We start from the raw sequence: 27,335 nt of genomic DNA, 5'->3' as shown, positions 1-27,335 counted from the left end.
AATACTTGCTTTCCCCTGGGACCAAGACAATGGGGAGAAAAAAGGCAGAGACAGAGGGAAAGGGGAATCAGCAGATAACAGCTAAAGAGGTAAGGACCAGAAATTCAACTCAGAATTCAGAAGAGGCCCTATAAGCCAAGAGTCCCAACTGTTGAAAAATTGGACTCCAACACCTCTATTAAAGAGAACTCCTCAGGCTCCACCTGCATATGTTGCAGTGTGAGGCAGAGAGGCACCAGCCAGAGGCCTGAGGATGGTGGAGCATAGCCACCAGTGCACTCAAACCAGAGTGTCTGAGAAAGGCCATCTCTTCTGACCCACCAGCAGCTGGGAGCCACAGATATTTACCCATGGAGGATACCCTTACAGAACTTGCCAGAATCAGCCTGACGAGCCAGGGCTGCAGCTTAAGTGGTAGAGTTCTTGCCTGATACACTTAATAAATGTTTTTTTGTTTTGTTTTTACAGAAAATCAACCTCAAAATCAACATGCTGATTTTATAACAAGCAAGTCCTTCCAGATTAAAAAAAAAACCAATACTTTATTATAATTTTTTAATCACAGAACTCCAGTCTAAAACATTAGACACACATGCCCACACACTGACCTCTGGTATTTTCATACCCCTCAAAATCTGGCCAATGAGTTATGCCTCAGGAATTTTCCAGATCAAGCCCATACACCAACTTAGAATAAAAGAAAACGTCTTCTGGTTTTACCCACACTTCCAAAGTGCTAGGCAGCTACAAGGTTTGCTGAAAGTCACTTTTAATGAGTTAGAATAACAGCACCAGGCAGGGTTCTGGGTGTTACAATCTTCAAGCGGGGGTCCTGCAGGCTCTTTCGATGTTTTGTCTTGTCACTCCCTTCAGGGGTTGCCTTACACGTGGCAATAAAAATGTATCTCCTGGTCAGAATCATAACGGGTAGCCAGTGTTTTAGCCGAGTAGTAATGTTACCTAAGTTAGGAGCCTGTAACTGAGAGATCCAATCTCAAGGGTTAAAACTCAAAAATAATTATTATTTCAAGGTAAGGACATAAATTACTTGGCTGGCTAGGAAAATGCTTGATAATTCAATGTGTACTTTTGCTTCATCTTGAATTTCAAGACAAAAATCAGGTAACCTGTATCTCCCACTCAGTTCACAGAGCACCCTCTGGTCCCCCTCAGCGCGGAAATGGAGCCTAGAAGTTGTCGCACCTGTAGCTTGGATTACTTGGTGCTCAGGCAAGGTGCACAAGGTAAAACCTGATTTAGACCATCTATTTCTTTCAATATGATGCTACGAAGATGAAGGCCCTCACTTCAAAAAAGGGAGGACAAAGGAGCTGGGACAAGCTGAGGACCACTACACTAACAGACTGACGACATGCGGGAATGAGAATGTTGAAGCCAGCAATCTTTTGAAATATCACTATCACCTTCAAAACTCTGCTTTTCTAATCAGGAAATTGGGAGTGGGAGAATCTTGGCCTGAATTGCCAACCAACACATTCTTCTTAACAGAAGTGAAGGTATTTTAGGCTATGAAAAGCATTTCAAGACATCTGTTTTCAGGGATGAACCACAGCCACAAAAATACTTTTCAGAGTTGGTTTACTCTAAAGTCTATCTCAAGAACAAGGGCAGTCAGCTCTTGCAAGGTACTGAGACGTGTTCTGGCAAAAATATTTTTGTTTTCCTAAAGTTATATATGCTGTCTTCAAGTTCAACTATAATATATATATCTGTTCTTTTTTTGTCAGCAAAAAAAGGGATTTTTTTTAAAACTCCAAAATTAATAATATCTGTGTAGAATGAAGGCAGAATTTTGGCTGTTTATAATTTAGAACATAGATGAAATCACAAGGTCCGCAAAGTTCTCTGCATTCACAGCTTTCAGAATCCTTTTCTCCTTTCACATGAACTCATCTGAATCATTGCCATCCTACAAGAAACAAAAAAGTGAAACCATAAAATCCTCAAAAATAAACAACATTTAAAATTTACAATTATAATCTTAACTGACAAGCCTCCTTCTCTAATCAATCTCAGGGTATAAAAATAAAAGGTAAAATGACTAAATTCACTCGTTACTTCTTGTGCATCTTTATCAGTTCTCTGAAACAGCTGCATTAGCAGGCATATTTGCTAAAGTGTCACTGCAAGGAGTGATTCACAGCAACAAGCTACCATGATTTCCAAAGTATGAAGGTCTACCTGACCTAGTACAGGGTGGAATGAGTGTAAAAATAATCTAAGCTAAAATCTACTCACTTAGCATGAATCTCATATTTTAGAAAATGGATAACTATGAGATGATGGATATATTAATTTGCTTCATTATAGGATTTTTAGCATCTATACATATCCCATAACATCTCATGTCTATCTTAAATATACATAATAAACTTTAAAAAAAGAAATCAGGCTTAATCCTTCAACAAATATAGCAAATAAACATGCTTCAATAGTGTTACGCCAACAATGCTGCCACTATGCAAAATAGTTGTGGCCTAAATTCCAGTGTTTTGAGCCTCAAGATTGTCAGATGTGGGACTTTCAAAAATAGCTTTGATTTCTTCTTTTTTTTCATAAGAAAAATCCATAGGAAGCCAAAGATAGGTTAGTTACCAAGTTAGTTGGCTTGCCAAGTTATTAACAAAAATCTTATGTGATGGCTTATACAATAAAGGGATCGATTTTCTTGTGTGGTGTAGACAAATGCTGAAGGCCACGCACAGAGGTGGGGCTCCACTCCTTGACTGCCAGGTCTCACAGCCTGCGCCTGTACATTGGCTTGGCTGTGTGAACCACCTGGGCACTGTATTTGTTTCATCTCTGTCTCTTTGTTGCTTGACACCAGGATTGCTTGAGACAGGGACAGGACTGAGGCTTCCACAGCCTTTTTTCTCTCTGACAGCCTTTGCTAGAGACAGTAGGGAAATATGAGACACAGGTGGAAAACAATGGTTTTGGTGCACTCTGGCATTATTTTCAGTTTCATTCAGTGGTTCTTTCTGTGCTTTTTTCTTCCATTAGCACAAGAAACCAAAGCCACAGTAAAAGTGCCTCAGATCACAGAAATAGCAGCAGTTTGTCTGAAAGAATCATCCTACATTTTCAGGCTTCAACTTTCCACTCAGCCACTAAGGATGAACAGCTCAACAAGGGAATCTGGGCCAGGGACAATGAAAGTGCACTACTCCCTCTGCGGGGCTGGAGTTGGGTCGGCAGGAGTTCCCGTGTGTCCAAGAGCCCATGTCTGGGATCCTATCAATTTTAAACATATACCTGAGATCTAAGACTTTATTTGGATAACTTTTCCATTTTAGATTCCTTTTACTCTGAATAAATAAACACAACAAATAGGTTTCTTAGCTGGACACAGTGGCACATGCCTATAATCCCCATGACTCAGGAGGCTGAGGCAAGAGGATGGCAAGTTCCCTCGACAATGCAGTATAGTAACTATTTACACAGAATTTACATTGCATTAGAAATTAAATTACATGGGAAGATGTGTGTACGTTATGAAAATACTTGTTGAAACAGAGGGACCTAAGCAACTGTAGATTCTGGTATTTGTGGAGGCCTTGGAATCAATGTCCCACAGATTGTAAGAGACACCTCTGTGTGTGTGTGTGTGTGTGTGTGTGTATTTCTCAACTCCACCACAATATCCAAATTTAAAATCCATGATGATGGGAATAAAATGTCTAAGATCATAACATAATGCCAGGGTCATATTTTTGGTAGAAAGTAGCCTCTAACTAACAGAAAACTTCTAAGTAATAATACCACAGCAAAGATTACAAAATTAGATTTGGAAGATGTTAAAGACTGTTAAATTGTTCCAAGTTTGAAGAAATAGCTTCCAGAAGGGACTAAATATTTTATCTCATCTTTTGATATGGACACTCTGTAGGCAACGAACAACTGAGAACCAAATAGGTAAGAATTAATAATGACTACTTATGCAGAAACTAAGTCCAGAAAGATTTTCACACACATATCCTTGTTTTAATTTTAGAACCCCATGAGTTAATTTCTCCATTTAACTGATAAGGAAAACTCCTTTAGATAGGTTAAATAACTTTGTCAGGTTTATCCAACTAGTAAATAGCAGTCTATCTCTTCAGTGTTCTGCTGAATTATACAATGCTATTCTGGAATTGTTCAGGAATAAACTATAAAGATACATCTCAGATTCAAAGGGTTGGGGCTAAGGATGTTGCTTTTATACATGCCTGAAAGAATATTAGACATAAACAATGCCTAAAATCCTATCCATTCCAATTCATGCACTAAATCTGGGATCTCACTAGTTTGCTTTTAAGGAAAGGACAGCTGCTGAGCAAAACTTTCCGCAACAATGAAGAAGTTCTGTCTGTGCTGACTTGGTAGCCTCTAGCACATGGGGCTGGTATGACTATGGACCTCAAGTTTTAATTTAATTTTAATCCATTTAAATTTAAATAACATGACATTAGAGGCTACTGTATTGGATGACACAGATCTAAAGGATGTTTTTTTAAACAATTATATTACAATAACCAGAATATCCAAAATACAACTAGTTGGTTTCATTTTCTGCAAAGACTGTTAAGTAACTGTTCAGACAGCATAAGTTATGCTATCTCTCTGGACACTTTAACCCAAATTTTGAGGAAGACAGTCCTCAAGAACAAGGTCTGATGAAGTTCCAATAAAATACTAGATGTGGATGTTAAGAGGATCCTTTTAGTATTATGCTAACCATTTTTTGTAACTTGGGCTACAATGAAAGATCTGAGGGTCATTACTTTAAGATGATAATTTTATTTACTCAATTACACTATAAAATCTATAATCATATTAACTGAAAACATTAATAAACAAAGGCACTTTTGCAGTCCTGAAATAGAAAAGACAGGGAAAAAAAAGAAACAAACAAAAGTCCTGCACTATAGTAGGAATGCCCCCCCAAAACCCATGTGTTATGCTGCTGAGAAGTAGTAGAATATTTAAGAGGTAGCACCTCATGAGAGGAAGCTAGGACACTGAGGATGTGTCCCTGAAAGGGATGTTGGAATCCTAGGCCCCTTTGCTTGCTCCACCACTCACTCTACCATTAAGTACTTGTTGCCCCACCACAGGCCCAAAAGCAATGGTGCCAACCAATCATGAACTGAAACTTCCAAAAACATGTGCATCAAAATAAACCTTTTTATTGTTTAGGTTGATTATCTCAAATATTTTGTTATAGTACTGGAAAGCTGATTAATACATCCTTTAATCTAGTAGACCTATACTTCACAGTAGGTAAGGTATAACAATCTCTTTTAATGAGGTAACCTATTTAAAAACAAAACATGAGAAGGTCTATAGGGAAGGAGGGGAAATGATTATTAGAATCCAACTCAAGTGAGCATACTAGTTGCCACTCACAGTGAGAAATTTGCAACACTAAAAAAAATACTTACAACATCTTATTAAAAACCCATAGTGAATTATTTTAAGACACATATAAGTGGAAATAACTTCAACATACCTGATTTGAAGACATGTTCTCAACCTTCATTAGTGATGAATAGCTCCTAGAAGAAAACATTAAAATAAGGTTATTGAGCTAATGAGAATTTTACGAACACTTACCACATAATCAAGCACTGCCAAAGGGCTTCAGGCAAAACAAAACAGTTATTAGATATAATTCTTGTCCTCAACAAGACTGAAACATTAAAAGATAAGTGTATGAACAATAAATAAGATGGAACAGTACTTCAGTTTACCAAGAGCTTTCTCACTTGTTTCATGTTTTCACTTCCACACTCTGAAGTAGATAGCATTACTCCTATCCCTTAGAGGGGGAGATTCATCTATGGCCAAGATCATTTGTGATTCACTGCCAAAGTCCAGACTGTAAATGCTACAAAAATACAAAGGAGAGAACACACAGTTGGGAAGGAACTGTCAGGGTACCCTTCACAGTTGAGGCAGAAGTCTGACAAGTGGGTAGGTTGAACGAGAGGGCATTTTAGATCCAGAGACTGGGATGAGCTAAGGCAAAGAGGTGGTATTTATAATGACGTGTCGAAGCTGAAATTGACTTGAGTGAAATCTGAAAATAAAGCAGTGGCAAATCAGGCCAGACAGAGGGGCCCAATTATGTTGACCTAATTGTGTGAGTAAACATGACGTGATTAGCAAGAAGACATATATGAAATTGAGCATAGGATCGACATAAAAAGATTCAACAAGTATTTAAGGAGAAATAAACTATCACAAAAAGGTCACCAGGGAAAGTGTTAATATATAATACTAGTTTTTAAAAAAGGAATCTATAGGAAACAGAGTGGCTGGAGGGGAGGTTAAGGCAAGAAGACCAATTAACAATATAAGTATCTGTCATTTACTAAATATCCTTTTTTCGTAGGAAATTAGTTAAATTTCATTAGTAAATAAAGTTAAGTGCTTCATAAATCAGTGCTAAGCCCACAACCACATTATAAGGCAGCAGTATTATACGGAATCAGAGGCAGGAAAGATGAAGATGGGCTTTGAGCCCAGGTCTGCCTCCTAAACTCCCACTTCTACCATCACATCCAGCCTACTGCTACCTGAAACTGATGGCATGATCTACTATGGTAACAGCTACAGCGGCAAGAGAGAGAAACAGGAGAGGAATGAATGATTTGAAAAAAAGGATGATTTGAAAAAAGAATGCTGCAAATGAGAACAATGAGAAGATGTGCTTGATCTGAGACACGCTGCACCTCATCTGAAGTGATGGTGTTGACACAAGTCAACACAACTTGCAGACAGTGAAAACTGAAAATCTGAAGGAAGGACGGGTTCAAAACGTGGTTAAAGAGAACAAGCTGGGAGGCATCCAGAGAGATTAGTTGATGCTGTAGAATTCAATGGCTTCCATATGAATAATCAAAACAAGCAAGATCAACAAGTGCATAAACACAAAGAGAAGATACACGATTAAAAGAAAACGTGGTTAGAGCAGAGCAGCTCAATCCTGGCTGCATTTAAATCACTGTGAAGATCAGAACATACTCAGTGAAAGGAAAGCAAGGAACCAGGAGACGGGCAAGTGAGAGATGAAAGATGGAGACCAGGCAGAGATACACACAAGAGTTTGGTTTGTCAGAGCTGACAAATAAAGGCACATCTCTCCACAGATGGAGAAGAGGCCCCGAGATGTTTGGGTGTTCAACTTTTGTGGGGTAGGGGTTTGGAGTTGTAGTTGTGGCACTATGGGATAGGCTCAGGGATGGTTGCATCAGAGCTCGGGAGGTGGTATTAGCATGGGATTGGCTTAGGTCGATGGCACCATGGGCTTTCCAAAGTCAAGGGGTTGTGTTCTTCTGGGATTGGCTTAGGGTTATGGTACCATGGGGTAGGTCAATAATGGGGTTGGGGCGAGTTTCGGTAAGAGTAAGCACAGGAAAGCAAACATTTAAGATGGCTGCTCGAATGTTAAATCAATACCCTATACCCAGGTGCTCAGCTGTGGGAATCTACAACCCAGCTGAAGAATCGCTGGTTAGATTTCATATCTATCTTAAAGTAACACACAAAGTCATTTTTCTAGGCCACACATTTACTCTGAGCTCCATTGCATTAATCCAAATGCCCCTCTGACATCTTTCTGGATGCCTCAAAGGTATCTTCAGATTCTTAAGTCTGTATCTAACTCATGGTCTGCATACCTACCCAAACAATTTCTTGCCCATTGGTTCCTAACTCCAAGAATGGCATTATTTTCTACTCCACTTCAAACCAAAAATGTAGGAGCCATTCTTAGCCCCTTCCCTCAACCCAACCTATAATCCAATCATATCATTTTATCATTGCTCCTCTCCACTTCCATATCACCACCACAGTCCAAGATACCATCACCTGTGATTCCAACATCTGCCAGTGGCTTGTGTCTGGCCTATCCACACCCACTCTGGTTCCTTTTATAATCAGATCAGTAAAGTGACCTTACCAAAAATTACTGTATTACCTGTTATGGTTTGGATGTGAGGTGTCTCCCAAAAGCTCAAGTGTGAGCAATGCAAGGTTTAGAGAAGTGATTGGGTCATGAGAGTCTTGACCCACTCAATGAATTCATCCTCTGATGGGATTAACTGGATGGCCAGGTAGAGTATGGCTGGAGAAGGTGGGTATTGGGGGTATGGCTTTGGGATGTATATTTTGTCTTTGGTATGTGGAGCTCTCTCTGCTTTTTCTTCCCCCATGATGTTCTGCCTCACTTAAATCCCTGAAGAATGGAGCTGGCTGTCTATGGACTGAGACCTCTGAACCTCAAATAAAATTTTTCTTCTCTACAATTGTTCTTATTTGTTTATATGTGGTGCTGAGACTCGAACCCAGTGCCTCACACATGCTAGGCAAGCGTGCTACCACTGAGCCACAACCTCAGCCCACATCCATGTCTCTAAACACAATGATGGTAGACCTTAAAGGGCACAAAAAGCCAAGTTTTCAATTTTCCCTATTCCAAACTAAGAACAAAAAGAACTAACTACTATAAATCCTGCATCACTCAGAATTCAAATGTTCTCTGCACTGATGGTGTTGATAATTTTTCTTTTACTCACAACACAAAGAAGACTCACAATTTTAAGCCATATGATACATTTAAATGTATTCATTAGTTTGACTCATGTTAGCAAATTATATTATAACTCAGGATAACATTTCCAGAACTCTCTATTTTAAAATTCTATTTTAAATGAACCTCATCACCCTTTCTTAGCAGAACCCCCAACAGGAACACATGCAACTAACAAGTAATGGCACATGATGGTAATACTACACTCTGATCCAATAACCTTTGTAAGATCGCATGACACGCCAATGAACTAGGTAATGACGTGGCAAGACAACTGATTTCTTATTTATACCATTCCCAAAGGCAACATATGTTCTCAATATCTCTTTATTTTTTATTTTTTTGGTATACCTATCACAAATAATACCTATGAAAAATCTACCAGTTCTATGACTAGATTCACAAGATTGACTTCCCTTAACTAAGAAAAATGAGAGGACTATTTAGGAATAGAAGTATATATTTATATAGATTCAGTGTGACAGGCAGGATGACGCCTCCCAGAAGGGTGGGGAGACTGAGGCATAGGATAGAAAGTTAGAGTCCAGCCTGAGCAACTTAGTGGGGCCTTACACAACTTAGTGAGACCCTGTCTCAAAATAACAAATATAAAGGACTCGTAATGTAACTCAGTGGTAGGGCACCCTGAGTTCAGTGCCCCTACTCCTTTCTCAATCCCTATCTTACAATGTCCACATCCTAATCTCTAAAACCTTGTATGGCAATAGACTTTGTAAGTGTGACTAACAACCTTAAAGGGAGATTCTCATGGATTATATGGGTGGTCCAATCTAGTTGTATCACTCCTTCAAACCAGAGAAAGCACTGGTCAGAGAGGGAAAAGTGACACTGGCTTTGAAAATGGAAGAAGGGGCCATAAGCCATGGAATATGGGCAGCCTCTAGAAGGCAGAAGAGGAAGGAGATTTTCCTCTAGAGCCTCCAGAAAGGAATATAGCCCTTCACACCTTGACTTTGGCCCAGTGACAACTTCACTGGACTTCTGACCTATGCAATTATAAAGTAGTAAATGGCTCTAAGCAACTAATTATGTGGCACCTTGCTACAGAACCAACAGAAAACTGATGTAGTCAGTATTCTCATGGCCTTGGTACTTCAAGAGCCAAAGTGTATTTTAACTGTTGTTTTAAAATGCAGACCATTGGAGCAGTCTCATCACATTATTACTTTAAACTTTAAAAACATAGAAAAAAGTTTTAAAAAACAGTTTTCAGAATTTCTAGAGCTGGCCTTTTGAGCCAAGACAACTGTATTTGAAATGCACAGAATCAATATTAAGTACTTCTTTTAGGGGTGGGGATGTAGCTCAGTGGTAAGAGTACTTGCTGACATGTGTGAAGCCCTGGGTTCAATCCCAGCACCAGCCCCCACCACCAAAAAAAAAAAAAACCCCAAACTTATAGCATCTTTTCCTCTTTGAAAAACTTACAAACTAAACTCTAAAGAAAACCTATGATTGATTACTTAGTAAAATGTTATTTTATTTCATATACTCTCATATCCTACCTACCTCCATAAAATGACAATTCATTTGATCAACAAGTAAATACATATGCTTTCACTCATTTAAAGTTCTGAGCTATACATCTTTCATCTACCAATTTTTCTTTCTTTCTTTTTTTGGGTAATGCCGGAGATTGAACCCAGGGCCTTGTGCATGCGAGGCAAGTACTCAACCAACTGAGCTACATCCTCAGTCCTAATTTATCATTCTTAACCATTACTCCATGGTCAAAATCAGCAACAAACAATCTTTGGGGTCAGCATCAATGAGACATCTCTAACATACCTAAGTTCATCCATCTCCCTCTTCTTCTTCATTTCTTCTTTTTCTCTCCTTTTCATTTCCTGAATTTGGGCTTTTTTCTCATTTCTCTCTTCCCGGTCTCTGCTTTCCTTCTCTGCAGCTAGGTCTGGAAACCGCTCCAATTTGGTCTTTTCTAATCGGTTCAGTATCTCATTCACTTTTTTCTCCACCGTCATAATTTTTACCTGAGAGAGAGACAGGGGAAAGTACTGACTCTTTATTATTGTTCTTTTCTCCCAGAAGAGGGGTAAGTCTTTCCAGGGGTTTGGTAACCCAGTTTAACTCCCCTAGGAAACATGTATCATGCTCGGCCCTCAACAACAGTAGAGTCACACAGAATAGGTGGGTATCCACTCGGTGTCAGGATGCGCCTCCTGCAGTGGTGCCAAACACTTACATCCTTCTGCCTGTGAAAGCCTATCTGCCCCACATCCATGTCAGCTGTTTTCTTCAGGTTAGACCACGGCGTATATACCACATTAACGTTGTTCATCTTGCAGCCTGCCAAGAGAGACTGTCTTCAACACGCAGGCAGGATGAGACTGAGCAAGGTACCCCCGCACCCACTGCAAACTGCCATTATCCAACCCAGGAAATGGCTTAGGATCAACAAACCTCCCACTGTTTCAAACCACAAAATGCTTTACAAAAACCACCCATAAAAGGCAAATGGTATTAAACAAAACACAACCATAAGTATTACCATGGTATACCATATATTTTATATACATACATTTTATATATATAAATAAAATGAGGTAATGACTGTATCAGTTTTTATTTCAGTCACAGAAAATCTAAGAAAATTCCATACACATACACACACACACACACACACACACTCCCTTCCCAATCCCTGTCCCAGGATGTCCACATGCTAATCTCTAAAACTTTATATGGCAATAGACTTTGTTGTATGATTAACAACCTTAAAATAGGAAGGTTATCATGGATTATATGGATGGTCCAATCTAGTTGCATCATTCCTTCAAATCAGAAAAAGCAGTGATCAGAGAGGGAAAAGTGATATTGGCTTGGAATATGAGCAGCCTCTAGAAGGTAGAAAAGGAAAGAGATTCCTTTTACTAAACAAGGGACCATGGATTAGATCCAAGGACTTTGGAAAACTTCCCAAAATAGACAGTAAAATTTATCATGTGTAATTTTTTTTTTTTTTTTGGAGAGAAAAAGACCCAAGTAAGTTTCCTCAGATTCTCAAAGGAGTCCTTGAGTCAGTAAAGGTTAGGAAGCAATACAAAGACATGGCCTGGGATTCCAGAGACCTGGACTTTATCCTGACAGTACCACAAACTAGTTGTGCCACTTTGAGAAAGTCCCCATAGCTTTCTGAACCTCGTCTGAAAATAACACCACCACCTCCACCACAGGGTGCCCTCTACCCCAGCAGCTCTGAGAATCACAGGGGATTCGCTGGTCTGCTGCTTTCCACCATCCTTCCACATCAGATAGCTGTAGACTTTACTGTTTAAATTCCTGTATTCATTGGAGAAGGCTAATGAACAGCACCTTACCAAGTGGTCAAAGTCGACATCACTGAAAATGAGGCAAAACGAAATCATGTTCTGCTTCACTGAAATGTGCAAAACTCTAATTGTTCAAAAATGCATACTGTAATTCTAATCAAGAGGGTACATCAGACAAACCCAAACTCTGGGAAACTATAGAACATTTCTACTCATTAAAAGTCAAAGTATTGATAGAAAAAGAGGTACCTCCAGATTCAGGAATTTTTAAAAGAGGCTAGATAAAAGAACAGTAGTAGAACCACTGACAAAACTTATATATGAACTATATATCAGAAAACAGTGGTTTGTTTGTTTTCAGTACTGGGATTGAATTCAGGGCCTTGCACATGCTAGGCAACTGCCCTTTTTTATTTTGAAGGGTCTCATTAAGTTGCCCAATCAGCCTTGAACTTGCAACCTTCCTGCCTCAGCCTTCTGAGTAACTGGGATTACAGGCGTGCAACACACCACACCCTGCCAGATAACAGTATGCTATCCATGTTAAATTCCCTGAATTTGATCACTGTAATGCAGTTACTTAAGATGATGTCCTTGGCCTGGCTTTCTTTCTTTCTTTCCCTCTCTCTCTCTCCCTCTTTCTTTTTGGTACCAGGATCGAACCTGGGTGTTTAATCACTGAGCCACATCCCTAGCCCTTTTAAATATTTTATTAGAGACAAGGTCTCACTGAGTTGCTTAGGGCCTTGCTATTTGCTGAGGCTGGCTTTTGAACCCATGACCCTACAGCCTCAGCCTCCTGAGTCGTTGGGATTATAGGAGTGAGCCACCACAGGTGGTAATGTCCTTGGTCTTAAGAGTTACATGTTGAAGGGTCATAATGTCTGTAATTTTCCTTCAGATGACCCAGCTATAAAGTTAATGATGAGCTGAGTGCAGTTGCACACACATGTAATCCCAGCAACTTGAGAGGCTGAGGCAAAAGAAACACAAGTTTGAGGCCAGCCTCAGCAACTTAGCAAGACTCCATCTTAAAATAAAATTAAAAGAGTTGGGAATATAGGTCAGTAATAGCATGCCCCTGGCTTCAACCCACAGTACCACCAAAATTTAAAAAAATAGTTGATGATAAGAATGAGATACATAAAAAGCAAATAAATACGCAAAATTTAAAAACTGGTGAATCTAGGTGAAGAGCATATGGGCTAGATATGTTTTCTGGTTGTATTTGTCTTGAAACCTTTCTGTAGTTTTGAAGATTTCTTTCAAAATAAAAAGTTAAAAAAAAAAAAAAAAAAAGAAGAATCTCCATGTGCAAGGCACATGATACAAACATGGGTCAGACAATGGACCTGCCTTCTGAGACCCTAAAAGGGGGGAGATAAGTACATAAATAACTCCAAGGCTACCCAGAGCTGAAGAGGGGATAGGCATCACCACAAAGGTACCCAGAGCTTCAGACTGACAAAAGACTCAAGTCAGTCAGCCTCATTACAGTGCAAGAGCTCTGAGATCTTTGACAAATTTCTTATTACTCTGTAAGGTCAGTTCTCTCACCTGCAACATAAAAATTATATCATCAAGCTCAATAAGGTTGATAAACAATTTGTCAAGTTTCAGCACAGGGTCAGTCCTGTAACTAATACTCCATCAATGATTATATTATTTACTACACCTGCAGTGGGGGTCTTAAACCTTAGCTGGGATCTGCTGGTGTGATACTGAGGAAGACAGATGTCTAAGGAGTGCAGAGGAAACAACAAAAGCAAAGGCAGGAGGGTGGAAAACAGCAACTAGGCTGGATGCCATCTTGAGCCTGGACTGAATTGTATAGGCAAGGGGAGTCACAAAAACTTTCTAACTTTTGGGAAGTTTTATCTGGTAAGATTTGCCAGGTGATACAGAATGAGCTGACCTATGGTTCTAGACCTAGAACTCAGAACAGGTTAATTCTATAGTAACAAACAAGTTTAATCCCCACTCCTGTGGCAATTATCCAGGGAGGAAATATTGTAACTACACAGTGCCACAAGTGAAGTATCCTCAGCAGATCTTATAGCAAAGACCATTTGTTCATTCCTTAGCAGAACTGAATTATGAAAGTGAGGTCCTGGGGCTTAGGTTCTTTCTCTGCTAGGTGAACTATCACCATGGAAGATTGAGGAGGAGACAGAAGAGTAATTCAGTGTCATGACCCTACCTTCCCTTGTTTTCTCTACAACTAGTAAACTATAAAGATTCTAAGAAAAAAGAGGATGAGCCAAGAATACGGAGTCCACAGAACGTTTTTGAACAAAGGTGCATCTGCTAGCCAGGGGCATGGGAAGGGACAAGAATTTGTGAAGAAGGTTGGAATAGAGGGAAAAGGTAATGACTGTTTCAATTTTTACTTCAGTCACTGAAAATCTAAGAAAATTCCATTCTCATAAAAAATAAAATGTCCTCAAACTCTTTATAATTTGTTGATTTAAGGAGTTGAAATCAGTGGCTCCACAAGGAAGAAATTCTACCCTCTTTGGCCAAGTAGCTAATTTGTTATTAAGGTTGTCCAAGTTAAGATTCAAGAAACATAGATTCAGTGATGGGGAAGGGAGATGGTTGCACAACTCTTGTCCTATAATCACCATCCCCTGGTCCCTTTACCAGCTATACAACTGCCCCATGTTTATCTTTTACCCAAACTGTATTTCTGTCCACATCGCTCAATTTCATATCAAACCAAAGTTACCTCTATCCTATCCCCTATCTAGGTATATGTCCCACACCTAAAATCTTATTAACTAGCTTAAACATTCTCAGCAAACCACCCCCTCCAAGCTCCCCCTTCTAACTATAACCCTTACCCCAATAATCTTTTTTTTTTTTTTTTGGGGGGGGGGCGGCGAGAGGTCTTTACTATTACATTAAATTTTATATAGTAGAAACAAGTACCAAGCACAGTATTCCAGGCCATTCCTAAAACATTTAGGATAACTGTCCCCAACAGAAGCTACAAAAAGCTTTGTAAAAATAGTAATATTCAGGGATCATTCCAGAACAACTAAGATTCTCTGGAGAGAAGAGATAATAAGATCAACTGACTTGGAGAAAGGAAAAAAATATGTAAGCGGAGGAGGAAAAAAAGAAAAAGTAGGAAAATATCATTTAGAGATTCTAGTTTCAGAATCTAATGACAAATGATTAAAACAAATATCTACCTTAAAAATAAAGCCAAAAGACACATCTCTCTTGCTTAGCTATCAACATTACCAAATTTCCAAGTCTTTTTACAAATAACCTTAGGGGTAGGCAGATCCAGATGTCCTACTTTCTATTTAAGGTAAGGAAAAGAGCTGACTTAAAACAGTGAAAATTTGAAGGGCAGGGAGACAAACTTTTAGTTCTTTGACAGAGAGCAAAACTGCCACCCACTATAAAGATATAATCTGCTAGTCCTTTGATGCAAACCAAACTGCATGTTCTCTAAGATGTAATCTATTTCAGACACAGAAAGTCAATGCCAATTCAAAAAATACCTTAGGAAAACTGACCTTGAATGCTATTGGCCTTCACAAGGTGGGCACAGTCCATCAGCACTTCCTTTGGAATGTCTTCTATTTTCTCTCCCTGAAACACAAAAGTAATCAAATGGTCCATTCCCTTGATTCTGACAGATACTACAGCACTTAAACAGTATTTCTGCCTTGCTTGCTAGGCTTGAGTTTATTACAAGTAGGGGTTCTTCAATTACATTACAGAACACTGAAAAGCAAAGCAAATTTTCTATGTCCATCATGGGAATATTTATTTAAATTAAGAGAAGACAGTAATATGGAAAAAATAAATCATAGTTATATCAAAACATTAACTGTAATTATGTCTGAGTAATATCTGCTCTCTTCTTATTCTTCTGGAAACTGTGTGGAAAAAGGCGCCTATTTTTTTAAATTATTATTATTTTTATTGGTTCTACTTAGTTGTACATGACAGCTGAATGCATTTAATTCATTGTACACAAATGGAGCACAACATTTCAATTCTCTGGTTGTACATGGTATAGAGGTGCACCATTCGTGCAATTATACATGTACCTAGGGTAATGATGTCCATCTCATTCCACCATCTTTCCTACCCCCATAACTCCTCCCCACCCTCGCCTTTGCCCAATCCAAAGTTCCTCCGTTCTTCCCATGCCCCACCCCCATCACAAATCAGCATCTACTAACCAGAGAAAATATTTGGCCTTTAGTTTTTTGGGATTGGCTTACTTCACTTAGCATAATATTCTCCAATTTCATCCATTTACCTGCAAATGCCATAATTTTACTCTCCTTTAATGCTGAGTAATAATCCATTGTGTATATATACTACAGTTTGCTATAAACATTGGTGTGGCTATGTTTTTTTTAACATTTATTCTTTAGTTGTAGGTGCACACAATACCTTTATTTAATTACCCAGTGCCTCACGCATGCCAGGAGAGTGCTTTTCCTCTGAGCCACAACCCCAGCCCCGTCATTGGGATTTTAATAGGAATTGCAGTAAATCTGTATAACAGTTTTAGTAGTATGGCCATTTTGACAATATAAATTCTGCCTATCCAAGAGCATGGGAGAACTTTCCATCTTCTAAGGTCTTCCTCAATTTCCTTCTTTAGTGTTCTGTAGTTTTAATTGTAGAGGTCTTCCACCTCTTTTGTTAGATTGATTCCCAAGCATTTTATATTTTTTGAGGCTATTTTCAATGAGGTAGTTTTCCTAATTTCTCTTTCAGTAGATTCTTCACTTATGTATAGAAATGCATTTGATTTATAGGTATTGATTTTATATCCTGCTACTTTGCTGAATTCATTTATTAGTTCTCGAAGTTTACTGGTGGAATTTCTTAGATATTCTAAATATAGAATCATGTCATTGGCAAATAGTGATAGTTTCAGTTTTTCTTTTTTTATGCGTATCCCTTTAATTTCTGTTGTCTGATTGCTCTGGCGATGGTGCCTATTTTTGACAACCCAAACTCTTGCTGGTTGAATGAAGTCCCTATAATCCCTCTGAAAAAGATAACTCAAGAGTTCTTGTGGGTTTTCTAACCCCAAACATAATTAGGAACAAAACGTCTGTGCTAAAACTTAGCCACTCACTGTGAAGGAGAAGTAACACAGATAAGATCAATCCTTTTTTCTCTACAAAACCTATATTAAATTAAAGAGCAATTCAAGATAGCAAAAATATGTCCAAGGTAAGAGTAAGTGGATATCAGTTCAGTACTGGCTCCTATTTGGTATGAGATTACAGAAACACCTGTTTGAGAATGAATGTTCCACCTAACTAAATATCGAGATAAATTAAACTCCTTCCATTCTGTTACTCAAACTTTCTTTTTTTTTTTTTTTGGGGCCCTAGGGATAGAACCAGGGGTGCTTTACCATGAAGTTACACCCCCAGTCCTTTTTACTTTTTAAGATAGGGTCTCACTAAGTTGTCCAGGCTGGCCTAGAACTTGCAATCTTCCTGAGTTGCTAGGATTACACGTGTGAGCCATCAAACTTGGCAATTTTTTTTTTCATTTTAATTGTTTTAAATGGGAACTTCTTAAACATATAAATTTTGGCCCAGAGTAAGTAATCTAATTTTGTCACTACTTTCAAGCACATCTCATTCCATTACAAGACCATTTAAATACAGGATTTTGCAATAATATCTTATTAACTCAGTATCTTCATCATTAATATTGATCATTATACTGGGTTTTAATAACATTAATTAAATACACAGACATTTACTCCATGATTTTTTTTAAAAAAGCTGCCATTTCGAGTGCCCACTATGTTCCAGGTACAGTAAATAGTCCTGTGAAATAACCTCACCCTGCCAATGAAGAGAATGAATCTTAGTGAAGTTAAGTAGCAAGACCAAGGTCCATTATGTCTGGTAGGTGATGGGGCTGAGAGATGATACTGTTTTAAAGCTATACTCTAAAACCAAACCCCAGGCTTGGGTTGCTTACAGAGTTCTAGCAGCACCATACAGTTCCTTGGTCCTTGATGTCAAGCTATGACCCAATATGTCTCCTTACTATCTGTGGCTGTCGCTATTCCTAAAAAGTCATCTCCTATCCTTATTTTGCTACTTCCAATATTATATGAACAAAAAAGGGCTGAGGTTGTGGCTCAGTGGTAGAGCGTTTGCCTAGCATGTGCAAGGCCCTGGGTTTGATCCTCAGCACCTCATAAAAAATAAATAAGTAAAATAAAGGTACTATGTCTAACTACAACTAAAAAATAAATATTAAATTTAATAATATGAACAAAAAGAAAAAAATCATCCAATTTAGCACTCTGCATAAAGTCAGAGGAAGTGAGCTCAAAGTGTCCAAGTACTTTCAATATGTGAAGGCCAGAATTTTGATGGTAGGTTTTGTGCCATCAGTTAATGGAGAAACCTCTAGGTAGGTGTGTTAAGGTCTGTAAACAAGTCAGGATGGCACCTGGCAAATGTTAGAGTCTGTAAACAAGTCTGGATGGTGCCTGGCATTTTGCCAGAGGGAGTGGTTTGAGAAGTAATGCCAGCGAGCCATTAAGTGTGGAGATTTCTTATTGGTTGACTGCTGTATCTAGTTTATGTTAATTAAGATAAGCTGTGTGGAATGTATAAATACCCCTCCTGTCCTACAATAAAGGGCTCCCACTCCTGCTGTATCTGCTGTATCAATCTATACAAGTTGTTTGTCACCCCCCCGGTTATTTTGCTGCAGCCGGACTGTGGCATAGGTGAGCTTTTTCTGTGTGAGACTATAAAAGAGCATTGCTGAATATCCATGATTCAAGGTATGGGTTGAATTCAATTAAATTTAACAAAAACAACAATGAATGCATATAGTGCTTCGCATATGACATGAGACATTCTAAGTGCTTTAAGACAGACTGGGCCATTTAGTCCCCACAATGATTCAACAAGTTGGCCCTTCCCATAATGGAGGAAATAGGCAGTCAAGTAATGTGCTCAAAGTCACAAGGTTAGTAAGCTGTAGAGCCAGTATTCAAATCCAGCACTTCGGCTCTGGCTGGGTTGCAATCACTTAGCCTTGTACATCTCCAATACATATTTGGTAGCTACCAAGTACCAGGGACTAATCAGTCCTCAAAAAATCAACAATGCTAGGCACAGTGGTGCATACCCATAATCCCAGTGATTCAGGAGGCTGAGATAGAGGATCGAGGCCAGCCTCAGCAATTCAGTGAGACCCTAAGCAACTTAGAGAAACCCTGTCTTGAGATAAAAGAGGCTGAAATGTGGCTCAGTGGTTAAGCACCCCTGGATTCAATCTCTGGTACCAATAAAAACAAAACAAAAATCAACAGTACAAGTAAAAATTGGGTACAAGTTTAACCCTGCTGTAAATTCAGAAGTTAGTATTTTAGCCATCGTGTACTTATTAAAATAGGGTTTATATATACATATTTTGTTGTTGTTATAAAACCTAAAAAGTTTTTGGAAAAAAACTATGGATAGCAAACAGCATTTTAAACTAGCACAATACTCTGAGGGCCATTTAGCAAAAAGGAGTTTACTGAAATATATATATCTTTTGACCCAATATTTCCATTTCTAAAAATTAATCTAAGAAACTAATTCAGAAGAAGAACAGAAAGTAGCTCATATAAAGGTAGTTCTTATTAGGAATTCATAATGCTGACAAACTGTAAATAACTATGTTCTGATAAAGATTTCATATTAATTGTGGCATATGATCAATGCCATGTAGCCAGTCAGAATAATAAATATGAAAAATAATACAGAAACATGAAAAGGTCCATAAGCTGTCACTTAAAAAGTAATACAATCAGCCAGGACAAGCCAGGATAGATTCAGATTGAGGAAAAAAGAGAAGGACATCACATTACTGGAAGGGTGGCAGAAAAAAAGCAATATATATGTAACTTAGGAAAGCGATGTTTTGATGAAAACTACTGGACAAAAAGACAAAACTATCTGCACACCAAATACTCTAACAGATAGTGTTGTTTCTCAAGTGGATGGATATAGGTTAGCAATTCTGAAACCAGCTATGCATATACTGTAGTCAAATGAATAAGTGGAAGGAAGATGGTGACAGCCAGGCTTCTCACTGCTGCAGATAAGCGCATGGGGAAGGCTAGAATGAGCCCAGATTAGTCACAGGAAGCAATATGTGTTCAGGTTTACCTTAACATTGACATGATGAAGAGATAGAAAAACGATGATAGCAGATACGAGTACATACACAGATTCATGGACAGACATTTCCTAGTTCTGTCAGTTGGGAGGAGCTAGAGCAACAACAATCTAGAAGCAACAAGCACACCCAGAGCCCAGATCTTCATTTTGAAATATCATTCACCAAGATTCCTTGTAGAAATGACTGATTGTACATCCAGGGCAGGAATAATACAAGATGTGCCTACAGCATCTCATAGGGACAAAAGGTAAGGAAGTGCTCAAAATGGGGAGCTAAGCAGGCACATCATGGGCAACAGTAACACAGCACCAAAACATAACCCAATGTATAAAAGAAACAAGAGTCCACACTGATGCAAATAAATGGGGGAAAAGACAAATCTTCCTTCCAGAACTCCAAATAAAATATGTAGATGCTCTGTATTCTAGAAAGTGAAACTTAATTCTTTCCCTTGCCCCATTGAGTAGGAGTTGGGTTTAGTGCATTGCTAGAAATGGGGAGAAAAGCAGCTTCACAGTGGAGCAATCTGGCATACACTACCCTGGCAGGTAACTGAGACTCACAGGATCAGTGATGAATCATGTCAGTGAGTGCACCCCCTGATGTAATTAATGAGCAGAGCAACTCCCTCTGTGGTTCTCTTACCCCAAACCTATAACCTCAGTCTAGTCATGAGAAAAACATCAGAAAAACTCAGATCAAGTGAGATTCTACAGAATCCCTGATCAAACTGTCAAGGTCATGAAAAATAGGTAAAGAGTGAGAAAATATCACAAACCAGGAGACAGAGCAGATGTGACTACTAAATGCAATGTAGTACCCTAGACTGGATCCTGGAACATGAAAACAACATTAACAGAAAAACTGATGAAGTTCAAATAGAGTCCAGAGTTGAGCTAATAGTAATATATCAAGGTTGGCTTCTTAGTTTTGACAAATGTACCTTGGTAATACAAGATGGAAATGAAAAGGAAAACTATATGGGAACTCTCTATACTATGTTCACAACGGTTCTATAAATCTAAAATTACTCCAAAGTGAAAAGTTGGGAAATATACATTTATACATATGTGGACGTATATACCCTGTGATTCAACTATTCGAAATATGTGAATATTTGGAATATTCATATATCCATTTCCATGAATGAGTGGAAAAATAGTGTACTATATTACAAGGGAACATTAAATCTCTTTTCCTTTATATTATAAGGCAAAAGAATCACATGAGCCTAAGAAAAAGGAACCACTGGAGCAGACAGAAAGTCTGGTGGTATCCAACTAACAGAAAGAGCTTGCAAAGTGGACACTCAACACACCTGAACCATCAGGACAAGGCAATGCTTCTACGTGGGAAATACGTAGTATGGCCCCTTCACAGTCTCAGAAATCACCTAGAATTTTCCAGTAATTTTCTGAGTCATGGGGAAGGCCTAGATTTTGAAACATTTATTATTTCAAGTAATTTAACAGCAGAAAAAGAATAAAGAATAAGATATGATGTTTAACACTGAAGAAAAAGTAATGAATCCATGTTTAAATTCAGTTACCTTATGTAATCGAAGGTATACGTGAGCTGAAGAGAGTTTGTCCACATGAAACCTACAAAGAATGAAAATCACTTTTAGCAAGAGATATGAGATAACCATCTCCTTGGTCACTTGCATTTAAAGCATTCCATTCCCAAACTGTATTCACTCAGGGCCTACCACAGGCCATGGGAGTTAAGCCACCGTGTGTGGTTAAGTGCCAAGATGAGTAAGATAATAAATATTAAATGCCCTGAGAAAAGTGATTCTTCAAGTGATAAAAAGAGCTTTCTGTGATCAAAGTGTTTATGGAAGAAATAAGATTTGGCTGGCCCCTGACTAAAGCACACACAGGACTAAAAGGAAAAACAGAAAAAGAAATTACAGATGAGAGGAGAAGGGAATGACAGAAGTTGCTGAGACTCCAATGTTGCCAGCCTGGGAGATCTGCAGGACCACAGAATGGAATAGCCTGGAGCATTCTGAGTTTCAAACAATGACAAAACAGCCACAAGTGAATGTCAAGTACAGATTTGGAAAAATTAGGTAAGGTCTAAAGTCAGCAAGCTCAGATTAACAAATTCATCCAGCCCTATACTCCAACAATGACACTAATATGTGTCCTCAGGATGAACACTGTCTTTATGGCATTGTCTAAAAAGCATTCAGGATATCTCTAATCCCAGTGTCATAAATCAATCTTTCATTAAGGCTCTAAAATCCATCAATTTAATTAAATTCTTTAAAACTGATGTGACATTTTGGGATATTGTATTTTTCAAGTTCACAGGTCAACAAAGTCAACTCTCACTTTACAACACCCAGAGAAGCCTCCAAAGTCCTAATGTCAAACAATAAACAAGGTAATGCATGATTACATTTTGTGATTCTGTTAACTTTTGTCCTTACTTTTCCAGAGTAAGTGTTCAATAAAACCTATCATTAAATCCCATTTTATATTTTGCTAGATATTTTCTTAGCATCAATTTTTTTTTTGTGGGTGGAGGAAAGGTACCAGGGATTGAACTCAGGGACACTCGACCAACTAAGCCACATCTCCAGCCCTATTTTGTATATTATTTAGGGACAGGGTCTCAATGAGTTGCTTAGCGCCTCGTCATTGCTGAGGCTGGCTTTGAACTTGCGATCCTCCTGCCTCAACCTCCTGAGCTACTGGGATTACAGGCGTGGGCCACTGCACCTGGTTACCTCCTCATCTTCTTTCAGAATCCTAGAAAAATCTGCACTACTAACCAAGTCCAACTGAGAAACACCTTCTCCCATTCTAACTGTCAACAGCTTTTAAGCCAGTTCTCTATTTACAATTCCTTCCTATATACTCAAAATAGCTAGGTTGTTTTCTGATTTTTCTTCTTCTTCCTTTTTTTTTTTTTTTTTGTGGTGTTGGGGATTGAATCCAGGCCTTGTGCATTCAAAGGAAGCACTGTACCAACTGAGCTATATCCCCAGCCCTTGTTTTCTGATTTTTCTTTAAGGACTCTGATGTGAAATTTTGCCAAAAGAAATACCCAAACAATTCAATATATAGTTATTAAGTTCACACATAATAGTCAAAGTACCAAAAAACACAGGAGTATCACAGCCAATATATACCAATTTCAGGTTTGTATATAGCAAGTGCACTGCTACAAAGGGTGGGGGAATAGACAGAACTTTGGGGCTTTGATGAAATGCTGGGGGGGGGGAATTATTTTAAGCAAGTTTTCTTTAAAATTCCTTCCCAAATGCTCACTTAAAGTTTAAATTATGCCCACTAGTTCCTCTTCATATCTTCCTGTTCCTGATTAACTCCTGCTGCCCTTTACCAAATACAGACTAGAAATTTCACTAAGAGAGTATCAATAACTCAAGGGAACATAGATGCAAAGCCCCACAAGTGAGGACACTAAATTCCTTAGTGAGGTCTGTGAAAACCCTGCTCATTAGGCATTCTGGAGGCAGTAAATGCACACTGTTTCTATTTTTCTCATTTAAAATATAATCTAGTTCCATTCTCACTTAATCCTAGGAAAATTCTTTGCTTAAAGGAATCTCAGGAGGTTTTCTGGAATAGATTCAGATATTGACAGCCACATAGGTAAAGTCGCAAATATTTCATCAAAGTGAACCAGTGTTAAAATCTACCCTGGAAGGTAGAGCAACACAGAATCACTCTTGGCACTCCCTAGAAGACTGCCAGGCTGACATGAACCGGAATGGGTCTTGAGTTTTGGGCCTATTTCAACTCACATCAGTTCTCAAATAACTTATGAAAATAAAAGTCAATCATGTCTAACCATAGTCACTAACCTCTAGACTATTAAAGAGGGTCAAAACAGGACTCTAGGAATCTATAGACAATAATTTGACACACACAACCTTGATGAAATTAAAAATTCAAGTCATAATTTATTGAGTGTCAGCTGTAAATTAGAAATTTCTCTTCCACTTGAAATGACTTTTATGCTGCAACTGAACCTATAACATTTTTATGCTGATATTTATGTCTCAAAGTTGATATGCTAAAAATGTACAGCAGGTAAGCTATCTAACAGGCATAGTCATTCTAATTTCCTTGAGAGAGTCTGGAGATCTTTGAGCTTTAAGGACAACAGAAACTATTCCAGCTGGGGGTGACAGGGCAGAGGTGCACAGAGCAGAGATAAGAAACTGGTTATTGGGCAGAAACATCTGGGGGGAATCACTTCTAGAAGGGCAGAGACCTAGTCAATTAGGAAGTCAACAAATATTTATTAAACATCTACTACATGTTAGAACCTATGCTCTGTACCGGGGACACAACAGTTAACAAAGCAGGTAGATTGCTGTCTTCATGGAGCTCAGTCTAGGGTCCTTGGAAGGTAGGCAATACTCAACCTAAAAGTTCTCAGCAGAGTAAACCACCCACCTGAGGTAAGGGGGCACTAAGCAGAGTCTAACCTGATGACACATCTGAGTTCAGGTAACAGGACATTGTACTGGGATAGATTTTCCTTTTAAGTCTTTAAAATTTCTCATGTTCCTTGGACTTCTTGGATCCTTGGTATGGATTTTATAGAAAGTAGATAGAAGGACATGTCCACTGGGGATATGAACTGGCCTCTTCATGAAGCCAGAGAGAAAACCCTCCAGGGAGTCCCTTCACACAGGCAGGGGTGTGAGCATAGCCACATCTGGGGGTGGCTTTAGTTAGACTCTATGCAATATTTCTGTTGTTAAATACTCAATGCTATATACCTTATTAAAAATTCAGCCAGGCATGGTGGTGCTGTAATCCCAGAGGCTTAGGAGGCTGAGACAGGAGGATTATAGCCTCAGCAATTTAGCAAGGGCCTAAGTAACTTAACAAGACCATCTCAAAATAAAACATAAAAAGGGATAGGAATGTGGCTCAGTAGTTAAGTGTCCCTAAATTTAACTCCAGGTACCAAATAAATAAATAAATAAACTCTTCTAAAACATTGGAACTTAAATGCTATCACTCTAAGGAATTAAATGAAGAGTCTAAGCTCACATTTATAAAAAAGAGGTCTAGAGAGAGCTGTAGGAATGGCCTGGGGGAAGAAAAAATAACCAGAAGCCAAAAGAGTTGCACCGTGAGGGAAAACAGACCTGTTCAGTTCATCTTAACTTTGATTTCCTCATCTGAAAAATGAGTATAATAGCAATACTTATCTCACAGTATCACTGAGAAATAAAGTATTAACAGAAGTAAACACGTCATAGTATTTAGCATATAGATAAGTGCTTGAAAAATATCTATTATTACTATCATATCAAAGTAAATAGGATATGAGAAACAGATCTTGGGCTGGGGATGTGGTTCAAGCGGTAGCGCGCTCGCCTGGCATGTGTGCGGCCCGGGTTCGATCCTCAGCACCACATACAAACAAAGAAACAGATCTTTAGGACCAATATTTGGTACCAGATGTTACAAGCTGGGGATACCCCACTAAACAGGCATGAGTAGGCTCTGAGAGAGAGAGATTATGAGGGTCAAAGTGAGTGGTGGAAGCTGGAGATGGAAAAGGAAAGAAACTGACTGAGAGAACGGTAGGAGACACAGAGAGAGAGAGAGACAGACAGACAGAGAGAGCACGCGCGCACCGAAAACCTGTGTACTTTTCAAAAGGACTAGGTCTGTGTGGAAGAAAAGTACTCATAGGATTCTAACAGAGAAAGAGAAAATTCAGCTAAAATGAAGGAGTCCTTTTGTTCATTTTTTTGGTCATTGTTTTCTTTTAGGACTGGGTTTAATGAGCAGCAAAATGAATGATCTTGGAGAGAAGCTAAGAAAATATATATTATTTAAACAGTTTCCACAAATAATATTGGAAAGAAGGGATAGGGGTAGATCAAAACAGGGCTAAGATCATCAGGGAGGACAAAAGGAGCCCATCTGTTTCCTTTAATGCTGGACCAGGTCAGACGCAGCTTGCAGTCCACTGACATAGATGCCTGTTTTTTTCACTGCGTCTTGGGAAAGTCTTATCCCTCTACTCAATGGGTCTGAACAAGTGTGGTGTCTTAGTAACTTGCCACAAGGTGACCAACAGGCAGTAAAAGGAAGCCTATGTCCTGAAGGCCTTTGCTCTCAGGCCTGAGATCAAACCCCAAGCCAGTTCACATGGTCATTATAAACGAAGGGAACCAGCCTTGTCACGGAACACACATAAACAAAAATACAAAGCACAAATTCTAGTGACAGGAGCAGGGTGGCAGGCCACACCTAAGAAGATAAACAATCCATAAAGCTGAATCAAAACTGTTACTTACCAAATATCTTCAGGCCAGCCATACTTTATCAGATCTTCATCTATAGTAAGATAAAAGAGAACACAGAAAAGTTAAAATAGAAAGTTTTTACAACTGGACAATATAAACTGCATAATTTTTAATACTTCTTTTCAGTATTAGGTATTAAACTCATGGGCACTTGACCACTGGGCCACATCCCCAACCATGTTTTGTATTTTATTTAAAGACAAGGTCTCACTGAGTTGCTTGGCGCCTTGCCATTGCTAAAACTGACTTTGAACTTGCGATCCTCCTGCCTCAGCCTCCCAAGCTGCTGGGATTACAACCGTGTGCCACTGTGCCCAGCTAATTTTAATACTTTTAATCTGATGCCCAAAGATATTTCTATTAGAAGATAACAAAAGTAACACTGGTAAATCAGAGCAGCTGAGAATTTAGATGGCACTCTGGAAAACTGATTCACTGTAAAAATACAGCTTCGCTAAAACTTCAAAGAACTGATTGCATTTTAATTATTTAAGAAAAAAATAACTCAATCATATAAATATAGAAAAATCAGTAATAAAATATCAGGAGTATAAAAAGAAATTTAAAATCATCTAAAGTTATGTCACATGGTGGAAATAAAATACCATGGAAAAAGGTGAAAGGGTGAAAAGTATTTGTTTTGGGTAGAGTTTGGAACATGGCTTTTGGACGTACAGGGCAGGGAGCTGATGTTTTGCTTTTTGCTGTTTGTTTGATTAGAAGCAACAATAAATATTTATTATTTTAGTTCATTTTTTTTCTGCAATGCATAAAAATACAGATAAGCGAAGAGAACATGACTATAAAAAGAAACTGAAACGTAATACAAATAAAGGAATAGAAGCTGATATTTTTATCATTACACTAACATTCTATTACTATTTGACCTTTTTTTTTTTTTTTTGTCAAGTTAAAC

At 38.5% G+C, this 27,335-nt stretch overlaps 1 protein-coding gene across 8 annotated transcripts in view; it reads right to left on the bottom strand.

Moving 5' to 3' along the window:
- Positions 1-525: 525 nt before the first annotated feature.
- The window catches only part of Ccdc25 (coiled-coil domain containing 25), a 36,045-nt gene continuing 9,235 nt past the window's right edge, over positions 526-27,335 (bottom strand). For 6 of the 8 annotated variants that reach the window (XM_015499440.2, XM_015499441.2, XM_048801525.1 and 3 more), the window contains 7 exons: positions 26,411-26,450; positions 21,656-21,707; positions 15,441-15,516; positions 10,824-10,927; positions 10,409-10,611; positions 5,516-5,561; positions 526-1,930 (listed from right to left, as the gene is read on the bottom strand). In XM_015499440.2, coding sequence (XP_015354926.1) covers positions 1,901-1,930; positions 5,516-5,561; positions 10,409-10,611; positions 10,824-10,927; positions 15,441-15,516; positions 21,656-21,707; positions 26,411-26,450 — 551 coding nt within the window. In that variant the 3' untranslated portion in view covers positions 526-1,900. Of the gene's footprint in view, positions 1,931-5,515; positions 5,562-10,408; positions 10,612-10,823; positions 10,928-15,440; positions 15,517-21,655; positions 21,708-26,410; positions 26,451-27,335 lie in introns of those variants that run through there. The other 2 variants (XM_048801527.1, XM_048801526.1) reach the window with 2 other exon arrangements.

The sequence above is a fragment of the Marmota marmota genome, unplaced genomic scaffold, assembly GCF_001458135.2.
Source record: "Marmota marmota marmota unplaced genomic scaffold, marMar, whole genome shotgun sequence".
Taxonomy (NCBI): domain Eukaryota; kingdom Metazoa; phylum Chordata; class Mammalia; order Rodentia; family Sciuridae; genus Marmota; species Marmota marmota.
Note: the sequence above shows the minus strand (reverse complement) of the source record. Positions and strands in the feature narration are given on the sequence as shown.